Raw genomic sequence first — 12,424 nt, 5'->3', positions numbered from 1 at the left:
TTAATTGTTCTCTGGATTCTCATCGTCTCCAAACACTCTACTAATGGCCTCTGATGCCTCGAGGGTATTTGATGCTCCATGGACAGCATTTTTCAAAATATTTATTCCAAATCTGGCTCGGATGGATTCTGGGGACAGTAGTCTTGCTTCTTCTGGGTCTACTGTACCTATCAATCTTCTCCATTCTGCAATAGCATTCCACCTTGTCAGAACCATGATCAAAGATGGGCCCCTGCAAATAATAACACTTTAGGAAGATATGGGCTGCTTGCAACAGTGCAGATGACATACATGGCTAAAGTCTGAATGTCACAGGCCCATTCACAGAGCTATTCTTTATCCTTTGCCCTAATAAGTATGACTTTGGGTTTTCCTTTTTTCATGTTTCCCTCATCCAACAGGTTTTTGTGCTAGATGAGTGTTGTACTTTAATTCTAGAGAATACCTGTCAATAGATTCATTATTTTTGCTACTCTAGAGACATTCTCACTGACCCAGAATTTGTTGCTTTGTGGTTGTCCTTAAGTGTCTAGCCCTTCCAAGAATTGCTAATACTCCAGAAAGCCGCATTGCTCAGGTCCCTTCATTCCCAGAGTAGACTATATCCAGTGACTTGGTCAATGTGAGAGTACAAAGGCCTGGTCATCTCCGTCACAACACAGAACAGCTGGGCCTCTATCTTGTCAGCAGAGGGTGCGTCAGTCTGCACTGTACCATGACTTTTCTTTCTTTTGCATCCTGTTTCTTTCTAGCCTCACCTACATGGTGCCCTTAATAAACAACCTGAACTCTGCTGCTTCCAGGGAATAGAACCTGCAACAGAATTCAAAGTTAGTTTTGTTTTCTAAACTGTGATGGTATAGGTACTCAAAGTCTCTAGGTTTCTGTTTATTATTTGTATCTAATGATAACTTACATATTGGCCAACCTTTTGTTGGAACTCTGTCATTTTTGTCTTTCTATATCAACAAATGACAGTCACTGACAAATGTTCAGGGACTGCAAAGGGGAGATAACGCATTTAAAACTGAGAGAGCATTCTGAACTGTGAAGCCTAATAAGTATGTGAATATGTGTGCATGTGTGTAGATGTTTCTCTAATTTTTTTTAACTCAAGGTGAATGGATATGGTTGTTCAGATAATTATGAGCTCTTTGTAAAAGGGACTTCTGTGGAACATCATTCTGGAGTAGAGATTCCCTGGGGCCTATCCAAACTCTAGTTTTGTGATTGTGAACAAACCCAGCCCTGGGCCTCTGTTCTCTCATAATCAAAGTAGAAATTCTAGTAAAATTATGACATAGAGTTGTCATAGAATCTAATGAGATATTAAGTATAAGTAGGTAGAAGTAGCCCTGGAATTAAGTGAACACTCAAAAAATGTTAAACTTTAATTCTTGTGGAATGCCTAATGAAGCTGTGTGTTGCCAGAAACAGATCCACCACGTGGAAGAAGGATATTACAAAGAAACATATTTATTCTTATAATATTTACATATATATAACATTATTAATTATATATAATATTATATATAATATTATATATACACACACACACACACACACACACACACACACACACACACTACATATCATAAACTTACTCAGCTAATACTGCCAACACATCTTTATAAAACTCTTTGTTTTCTATTCGGAAATAAACTTTTTTTGCCTCTTCCGGAGTTAGGACTATTTCCTTCAACTGAGTCAGTTCAAATCCTGAATCCTTGATGATCTTCAGGATGATCTCTAGGGGAAGCAAATATTTGGTTATATTGCAGATTGTTCCACTATTGCTCCATAGATCGAAATAATAGAGGAAAATAATAGTTTCACTTGCATATTGTAGTTTAAGAAATCAAATCTGAGTCAAACTAAATTAGACTTTAAAGTCACCAAATCGTTACTTAGGAGAGTGTTAAGACATGAATGTATATGTTTAATTCAGAAACCACCTGGGGCCCTAGAGAACTAACAAAAAGGAGAAGGAGGAACCCTGCTAGACTGCTAAGAATAAAGATGTGTTTTCATCTCCGTGGTATAAATGCCCATGAATTTCTTCCTGGAATTGTGTTGAAGTGATGTCTCCTGAAAAGTTAGGTGGTCAGTGTAAGAAGTAAAGTGAATCTATTAAAATTTCACAATGGCCTTAATATTGAGGACTGCACTCTGGAGACAAAGGACAGAAAGGCACAGTTAAAGTATTCGAAGCAGGACTAAGTTCTGATTTATTCTCCAGGAAGTCAATTTTCTTTGCAGTATGGAGGATGAATTAGGGTGGCAGAGGTGGATGTGGCCTTGTGTGTTCAAGGCATCCGTTCTCTGAAAAAAAAGCAGCATGTTGGAAAATAAAAGTTGATTTCTATACTTGGTAATAAGCAGAAAGGAAGAAGGTGGCTGAGGTAAAAGGTCCTAGATAAATAGGGAATATTGAAAGAGACATAGATCCACCCTCTGCCAAGGCCTACCTGATACAAAAACTACTCATCATACAAATCTGAGAGAACATTCTGAACTGAGAAGCTGAGAAAGGTAAACCCAAAGTCTCTTTAACTCTTAGTGAACCACATAAAGGAGATTGTGCAGGCAGGTCCAATATGCAATAATAAATGCTACCATGCACCGTGAATCTTACCTAAACTCCCCAAAGAGATCAAATTAAAATCACTTTTGTGATTAACAATATTTTTCTTCCCCCAGCAAAGAAAGGAAGAAGGAAGAAGGAAGGAAGGTAGGTAGGTAGCAGGCAGCAGCGAAAGGTCAACAAAAGACATCATAACACAACACTCTAATGTGGATCGAGAAGTTTGCACATGAAAACACCATGATTCAAAACTTTGAAATTGTTAATCAAAAAAGTAGATGTAAAATAAAAGCTAACTGCATTCAAGAAAGAAATCAAAGGAAAAGATAAGATCATCATGGAGATAGACACCAAATTAAATGAGGTCTAGTGGATATGTGACAGAGAAAACAGGAATAAAATTAGCTAAAAGAAGGAAAATCGAATGAAGAATGAAAAGATGATAAAAAAGAAAGTAATGAATATAGAGGTTAGAGGTTAGGCAAAAATAAGCTTGTATACTTGTGTGTGTGTGTGTACATATGTGCATGCATGTGTATGTGTGTGTACAAAATTAAATATTACATATTTATTTTTTAAATTTTATCTTGTCATACCAAAAGAAAAGAAAATTCAAGTTATGACAGGGAATCTCCTGTTATTTCCAGTGAAGTCCTTAAGGAAAAAAAATCAGAACAAAGAAAGAAAATTGACATTTGAAACTATAAGTCATGGTAGATTTAGGACAGCAGTTTAGAGGAAGGCTGAATTCCTAGTTGCTCTATTGATAACAATTCAACCAACCATCAGAAGTATTACTCCTCAGTGAGGTGGGTAAAGATGGATTTTTATTAAAATTCTATATTAGACAGTCAGAATGTCTTAGAGACTCAGAAATTTGGATACACTAAAATAAGAAAGAGTATATTAGAGCTGAGCCAATTACCATAGTGTCAGCTACAATGATACTGGTTCATCACAGAGGGAGGGAGAAATACAGATTTGGTACAGAAAAATCTGAGATTAGAAAAGAAGCCCGAGCTTAGTTGATCCAGAGGCTGCACTGTGCAATGGTACTTGAAAAGTGCTCTTTCCCAATCATCCATGGAGAGATGAATTGGGAACCATCTTGTGGTGGCTGCTGCGGGAGCCTGGAAAGCAGAGCAAACACTGCCACACTGTCCTGGTAAACACCTGCCCTATGGTCTAGGGCGTGCTTTGCAGAACATGTGTGAACCAGGCACAGAGAAGATTGTACCCAGGGACATTCAAGTCAGAAAGGGGAAGGGTAGTCCAGCTGGCTTCTCCTTTGAGTCTGGCAGCTAACATGATCAGCTGAAGTGGGTCAGGAAGCTGAACAGGTGGTTGTGAATACATTCAGGGACTAAGCCCAGGAATGCTGTAGTATTATGGGCAGCAGTATATGGAGGTTTGGCTCCCCTGCCCTAGAAATAGAATTCTTGAGAGGATTCTGAGATCCAGACTCCCAACAGAGATAGGCCTTAGGGGTGTGTTGATTTAATCCCTCCAGAGCATATACTATCCAACAAAGTCCCTGAGGCCTGGGTAGATGAAAACCCCACACTCTGGAACTCCACTCATAGCATCCTGCAGCAGCTTCACCCTGGGAATGCATGGATCATGTCTGTGCAGAAAAAAATTCCAAATGACAGTAGATCCTATTCCATCTACCTCATACTGGTGAGAAGGGAAGCTGAGAATTATTTCAACTAGCTTCATGCTTAGTCCACTCCAACTGGCAGCTCAGAGAGCAACAAAAAAAAAGAGGAAGAGGTTAAAAAGGCTTAACAAACCTCAGCCCCTACTCTCACTGTTAGAACACAGCTCAACAGAAACATAAAGAAAGATAGCTCAGTGGGAACAATTTTGTCATTTTTCACTAAGGATATCTCTCTCTCTCTCTCTCTCTCTCTCTCTCTCTCTCTGTGTGTGTGTGTGTGTGTGCGTGTGTGCATGTGTGTGTGTGTGTGTGTGTGTGTGTGTGTGAGAGAGAGAGAGAGAGAGAGAGAGAGAGAAAGTGTTGTTGTACTGACTGATTCAGGCACATACATACATATACATGTTTGTTTCCTTTTTTCTCATTTTTAGTATTTTGAATGTAATAATTTTTCTTTGCCTTTTCTTTTGCAGGTTAGGGTGTTTTGGGTTGTATATTTTGGTTTTGCTTTGTATCGTAGTCTTTTGTTTCTTTCTTTTATTTCTCTTTCTTTTCTTCTCCTTCTAACAACCAAATTCTATCATTATCTCTTTCTCTCTTGCTTTACTTTGTTTTTCCTATTTTTTTTCTCTTCCTTCCTTATAACTATCACCTGCTATATCTTACCTGAATTCTCTGTTCACTTTTTTGAAAATCTAAACTCTTTTCTACCTTCCTACCACATTTTCTCTTCTTCTAATTAGCTGTATTTTTATCATCTTTTAGAATTGGTTTATATAACTCCTGCCTCTACTATTAATATTAATGAAATTATTACTGTGGTGGATGACCTACTTGATACCTGCTGGTTGCTTTAAAGCCAGATCTAGTTTTTTTTTTTCTTTTTTTACTATTGACAAATAGTTAATCCCATCATTCCTGGGTTTTTTTTCTTTCTTTTTTTTTGTGTGTGGTAATTAGTGTTGTAGATGTCATGGTAGAATCTGGATATTTATTTTAATGCTATATGGTGTTTGCACCTTATAGTTTGTCTTGCCCTTTTCTAGGTACTGGGAACCTACAGGGCCACTACAGGTTCACCAGGTAGAGACTCTGGTGTTGAACAAAACCAATTTTCATACACAAATTAATGATACTCAATCTTCAGCAATGTGTTAATACAAATAGAAGAGATAAAAACATAAACAAACGACCAGGCCCCAAGTAGAGGCAGACAGGGGTGGGCCCCCAGGTCCCACTATGGACATCTACTGCTACAACAAAAACAGAGAATTAATGCAAAGGCTGTGAATATCAAGGGTTCTAAACTTAGATCACTCTAGGACTTCAGCAAAGGCAGATTGTGCCCCCAAAAGGCCTACACATAAGAGCAGAAGACAAATACCTCACAACAGATGCATAAAACCCAGCATAGGAATACAAGAAATATGGAAAGGCAAGCTAACACAACATCCAGTAAAGCTCGTATTTCACCAGTAACTGACCCCAAAGATATTGATTGAAGTAGATGAAATATCAAATAAGGAATTCAAAAGAATCATTACAAAGATGACCAGTGAATTCCAAGAGAATACTGAAAAACAATTGAATGAATTAAGGAAGTCAATACAGAACATGAAGGAGAAATTCTATCAGGAGATAGAAATATTGAAAAAGAACAGAAATCCTGGAAATGAAACACACTATAAATAAAAAGTTTGGCTGAAAATCTCTCTAATCGAGTAGACGATGCTGAAGGCAGAATCTCAGAGCTGTAAGAAAAAGTAATCAGCCTTAAATATTCAGACACTATTAAAGAAAACGAGTAATCATGATCAGAATTTACTAGAACTCTGAGTCTACATTGAGAGACCAAATTTAAGAGCCACTGGACTTGAGAAGTGTTCTGAGATTCAAGCTAAGGGAACTGATAACCTCTTCAGGTAAATAATGACAGAGAATTCTCCAAAAACTTGAGAATGAGATGGAAATCCAGATACAGGAGGCATTCAGAATCCCAAATAGGCAGGATGACTAAAGAACCTCTCCACAACATATTGTAATTAAAATGCCTAACATACAAAACAAGGATAGAATTTTAAAATCCCCAAGACAAAAATGTCAGGTTACATTTAGAGGCAAGCCTATCAGTATCACTTCCAATTTCTCTGCACAAACTCTAAAAGCCAGAAGGGCTTGAAATGATATGCTCCAACTCCTGAAAGAAAATAACTGTCAACCAAGACTGCCACATCCAGCAAAGCTATCCTTCAAGATCAAAATGGAAATAAAAACCTTCCAAGATAAGCAGAAACTAGAATTTATGACACCTAAACTTGCACTACCAAACTTATATAACAAAATGCTTCACACAGAAGAAATCAAAAACAAACCCCAGAGTGTAAAAATGAACAAATCATATTTGAGGAGTAGCAAAGCAAATGAGAAATAAGACCAAATTAAACATTACAAATAAATCAAAATGGCAGTAATTAATGAATAGCTCTGTAATAACATTGAACATAAATAGTCTCAACTCTCCAATTGAAAGACACAGGCTGTCAGAATGGATTAAAGAAACAAGACCCAACTGTATGCTATTTGCAAGAGGTACACCTTAGGGGCAAATACAATCACAGGCTAAAAGTGAAAAGGTGGAAATGGATATACAAGGGGAGTAGAACCTAAAAACACACACACACACACACACACACAGAAGCAGCAATTCTCAAATCTGACAAAGCAGAATACAAACCAAAATTAATCAGAAGAGATAAAAAAAGAAGTCACTTCAGACAGGTAAATGGAGAAATCAAAAAATATGTAGCTAATTACACAGCAAACATTACTCAAACTGAAGCCTCATGGAAACTCCAGTACAATAATACTGGTGATTTCAACATACCTCTCTCACATTAGATAGATCATCCTGATGTAAACCTCAGTAAAGACTCTTTGGACATGAAAAATATTATAACTCAAATGGACTTAACAAATATCTGTAGAATTTTTCATCCAACAACAAATGAATACATTTTTTTCTCAGAAACTCATGAAACCTTCTCCAAAATAGACCATATTTCAAGTCTCAAAGAACTCTGAGCAAATACAAGAAAAACTGATATAATTCCTTGTATATTATCAGATCATAATGGAATAAAATTAGAAATCAAAACAATACCCTGCAGAAACTATGTAAACACATGGAGATTGAACACTTTGGAATGATGAATAGATGGAAGCATAAATCAAGGGAGAAGTTTAAAAATTCTTAGACTCTAATAAGAATAATGATACAATATATCAGAATCATTGAAACAATATAAAGGCAGTTCTAAGAGGAAAGTTTATAGCTATGAGTTCCTACATAGAAAATCAGAAAGATTCCATATAAACAACCTAATGATACATCTCAAGACCCTCAAAAGGAAAGAACAAACCAATTCCAAAAGCCGTAGAAAGAAGGAAATAATTAAGATCTGAGCTGAAATCAATGAAATTGAGAATAAAAAAAAACAATATGAAGGATCAAAATGAAACAGAGTTGATTCTTTGAAAATATAAATAAGATTGATAAGCCCTTAACCAAAATAGCCAACAGAAAAAGAGAGAAAGTCCAAAGTAATAAAGTTAGAGATGAAAATGGAGAAATCACCACAGACATCACAGAAATCAAGAGGAGTATTAGGGACAATTTTGAAAAATTATACTTCAAAAATTGGAAAACCTAGAGGAAATGGATACATTCTATCAAATCTTTAAAGAAGAATGAATGCCAGTGCACCTCAAATTATTCCATAAAATTGAAAGGGATGAAACACTTCCAAATTCATTCTATGAAGCCAATATCACACTCTTACCAAAACCAGATAAGAACACATTAAGGAAAGAAAACTACAGAAGAATATTCCTTATTAACTTACATGCAAAAAAATAGATAATAAAATATTAGCAAGTTATGTTCAACAAAATGTTAAGAAGATTGTGTGCTATGACTATGTTGGTTTTATTCCTGAGATGCAAGGATGGTTTAACATATACAAATAATAAATGTAATTCATCACATAAATAGAACTAAGGACAAAAAGCAATTAGTTATTTTGGTAAATGCAAAAAAAAAAAAAAAGGTCTTTGACCAAATTCAGCACCTATTCATGATAAAATGCTGAAGAAATGATGGAAAAAAGGAACTTACCTCAACATCATAAAGGACATATATGAAAAACCTAAAGCCAGTCTTCATAGCAAATGGCGAAAAACTCAAAGTATTTCCTTTAAAATCTGGGACAAGACAAGGATGTCCATTTTAAATACTTCCATTTAATATTACACTAGCAATTCTAGCCAGAAGAATTAGGCAAGAAAAGGCAATAAAAAGGATAAAAATAGGAAAGTAAGAAGTCAAATTATCAGAATTACAGGTGATATAATCCTATACCTTGATGATAAAAAAGACTCCATTAAAAGACTACATAGAGCTAACAAACCATTTGGCAAGGTAGCAGGTAACAAAATCAGCATACAAAATTCAGTAGCATTCCTATATACCAAAAACAAATCTTTTGAGAAAGAAATCAGATAAATAATACAATTCCATTCACAATAGCCTTAAAAAAATTACACAGGAAGAAATATAACCAAGAAGCTGAAAGATCTCTACAATAAAAACTATAGAAAATTGAAGAAAGAAATTTAAAAATACCTCAGAAGATGGAAAGACCTCCCATGTTCATTGATAGGCAGAATTAAATTATTAAAATGTCCATAAAACAAAAAAGCAATATACAGGTTCAAATACAATCCCCATCAAAAAACCAATGAAATTATTCACAGAACTAGAAAATATAGTCCTAAAATTCATTTGGAAGAATAAAGACTCAGAATAGCCAAAGCAATTCTAGACCCAAAAGGCAATGCTGGAAGCATCACAATACCTGTCTTCATACCATACTACAAAGCTATATTATCAAAAAGTTCATGGTACTGGTATAAAAACAGACATAGAGACAAACCCACACATCTACACTCATCTGATCCTTGAAAAAGGTGCCCCAAACATACATTGGAGAAATTACAAATGGTACTGAGAAAACTGGTTATCCATATGTAGAATAATGAAACTAGACCCTTATTTCTTATCCTGCACAAAAATAAACTCAAAATGAAGCAAAGACCTAGGTTTTAGACATAAACTTTGCAACTCCTAGAAGAAAATATAAAGGTCAATACTCCAGCATAATGGCACAGGCAATGATTTCTCAAGAGGACCCCCAAAGCTCAGGAAATAATGCCTAGAGTTAAAAATGGGATGGCATCAAATTTAAAAGCTTCTGCACAGCAAAAGAAACTATTAGAAATGTAAAGAGAGAACCTACAGAATGGGAGAAAATCTTTGGTAGCTACTCTTCTGACAGAGGATTAATATGTAGAATACATAAGGAACTCAAAAAATGTTACATCAAGTATCTCAATTTAAAAAATGGACAAAAAATTAAACATTCAAAAGAAGAAATACAAATGGCCAATAAATATATTTTAAAAATGCTCAATATTAGCAGTCACCATTATGAATCAGAACTACAGGAGAAATAGAAACATACTAAAAATAGGTAACTAGGGGCTGGAGTAGTGGGTCAGTGGTAGAGCATACACCTAGCAAGTGCAAGGTCCTGGGTTCTATCCTTAGCATTACATAAAATAAATAAATAAATAAATAAATAAATAAACAAACAAATAAAATAAAGGTATTGTGTCCAACTACAACTAAAAAATAAATATTAAAAAATAAGTAATTAATGTATTGCCAGCAGATCTAGACAGATAAAGGTGGGGGAAAATAAAGTAAGGATATCAAACATGAATCAAACAACCAGTAAAGTAGGGATTATATTCAAACTTTGCACCATGAAAATAGAGAACATCCCCTCTCACACATACAGAAGATTCACAAGCATTTACCAGATGGCAATTAAATGAAACCACAACAATTTCAGTAAAGAAATAAGGGGGAAAATTCTCTAATCACAACACACTGAAGTAAGACACTAATAAAAGATAGAATTTCTCTTTCATCAGAATAATTTGGTTAAAAACATCTATTTTCAAAAAGTAAACTGATTTATTGAATGACTTGAAGATCCAAAGGAAAACTCAAGTCAAAATTGAAAAATTTCTAAAATCTAATAATAATGAAAATACTGTGCAACAGAAACTGTGGCTTTAATTCAGTAAAAAGTAACAGGAAAATGTATAACCTTAAAAACTTATATTGGGCTGGGGATGTAGTTCAAGCGGTAGTGCGCTCGCCTGGCAAGCATGGGGTGCTGGGTTCGATCCTCAGCACCACATAAAAATAAAATAAAGATGTTGTGTCCACCAAAAACAAAAAAATAAACATTAAAAAATTCTCTCTCTTAAAAAATTATTTAAAAAATCAATAAAAATAAAGGGATAAAAGTGAATGAATTATATATTTAACTTAAAAAACTAGAAGAACATAAAATTTTAAATAATACTAAGAAATAAAAGAAAGGAAATAATGAAGATAAGATAAAAAGAGAACTCATAATAAATCAAATTCTTGTTTGAAAGACAACAAAGTAAGAAATGGCAAGGTAAACAGTCTTTTAAACAGAGGAAATAGGAGAAGAAGAAATTACTCAGCAAACTTGATAAGGATGGAATAGATAATTTCCTAGGAAAATTCAATTTTGTGAAATTAATTCCAGGGGAAATAGAAAGTTTAAATAGATCAATTTCCATAAAATGGAGAAAAACAACAGGTCAAAATGTCCACAGGAAAATTCTAACAACCCTTCAAATGTCAATTCCAGTGCTGCTTAAACTCTTTCAGAATACTGAAAATATGTTCATTTTATGAAGCATTCCACTGTTACCTAAATTTGATAAAACTTGCACAAAAAAAAATTTAAAAGAAATACCAAGCTCACTTTAAGTTTCAGTGCAAAAAAAAAAAATCAAATGAAATGTAAGCAAATATAACAGAAAAGCATATCTGAAAATGCATCATGACTTAGGTGAGATTTATAAGGAATGAAAAGATAGCTCAATATTAGGAATACCCTTACTATCATCTTCAGTGTGAATATACATATGGAGAGGAAAATCATCATTTAGGTCAACTCTGCAATGAAATTCAACAAAATTTGTTGTTGTTTTTGTTTGTTCGTTTGTTCTTTTGGTGCTGGGAATCAAATCCAGGGCCTCACATATTCTAAACACATGCTCTACCACTGAACTATACCTCCAGTCCAGTGTAATTTTTAACTACAAGAGAGACAGAGAGAAGAATGGGGGGGGGGGGCAGAAGAGACAAAGAGGAACAGAAAATGAGAGAAATACAGAGATCTGAGATTATGATAAAGTGCAATGCAAACATGACAAAGTCAATTGCTGAACCTAGATGGAGGGATTTGTATAGTAATTGCATTATTCTTAAAACTTTTCTATAGTTACAAAATTTTCACAAATTCTGGAAGAAAAATGCATGCATTCACTTTTATTTTAAAATGCTTACCTCTTTGTTCATGTGTTACATGAGGCTTAATCAATGCTAAAGTGCTCTGAAGAGGAAAGAAATACTCTATATCCCTTTGAGCAATTTCGCTGGAATTGCTTCCATACAACTGGTTGAAAGGCAGTCCATCCATTGCAAACCGAGCACATAAACTTTGAAAAAAGAAGTCAAGTTAAAAAAAAAAAAACTAATATAACAGTGCCACATGATTTAACACCATTTATGTAAGTTGTTCAAAAGCTATCAAGAAACAGCAACACATCTGGATCTAGGTACTCTGACATAGGAAGTCATTATACAGTGGCATGGGCCATGCTATTTCCTTTCAAATATAGAACAATCATTAGGAATAAAGGAGGTAATCATTTAAATCATCATGGTAATGGATATTGCTAGATAAATATGAAAGAAGGAATGGATACTCTGCCTAGTGAAAAAGCCCAGATCCTATAGAATCCTGGTTGCATTATTTTTTAACTGTGTGATACTGGGCAATGAGTAATCTACTCTGTGCTTCATTGTCTCAAAACTTTTAGAAGGTGATTTTGGGATGCAGTCAAATGGTGATTTGAAACATATGGTGCATACATCCATGCATATGGTGCATGAATATTTCTTAATATTTCTTCCCCTGCTCTCCAGGAAATATTATTAAGAATTAGATGGC

The 12,424-nt window shown here is 34.8% G+C and overlaps 1 protein-coding gene across 1 annotated transcript in view; it reads right to left on the bottom strand.

Moving 5' to 3' along the window:
* The window catches only part of Nme8 (NME/NM23 family member 8), a 70,790-nt gene continuing 58,366 nt past the window's right edge, over nt 1–12,424 (bottom strand). Inside the window, exons 13-15 of the mRNA XM_015490087.1 lie at nt 11,758–11,909; nt 1,605–1,749; nt 1–232 (exon numbers count right to left, since the gene is read on the bottom strand). Coding sequence (XP_015345573.1) covers nt 1–232; nt 1,605–1,749; nt 11,758–11,909 — 529 coding nt within the window. The remainder of the gene's footprint in view (nt 233–1,604; nt 1,750–11,757; nt 11,910–12,424) is intronic.

This window comes from Marmota marmota, unplaced genomic scaffold, assembly GCF_001458135.2.
Source record: "Marmota marmota marmota unplaced genomic scaffold, marMar, whole genome shotgun sequence".
Classification (NCBI taxonomy): domain Eukaryota; kingdom Metazoa; phylum Chordata; class Mammalia; order Rodentia; family Sciuridae; genus Marmota; species Marmota marmota.
Note: the sequence above shows the minus strand (reverse complement) of the source record. Positions and strands in the feature narration are given on the sequence as shown.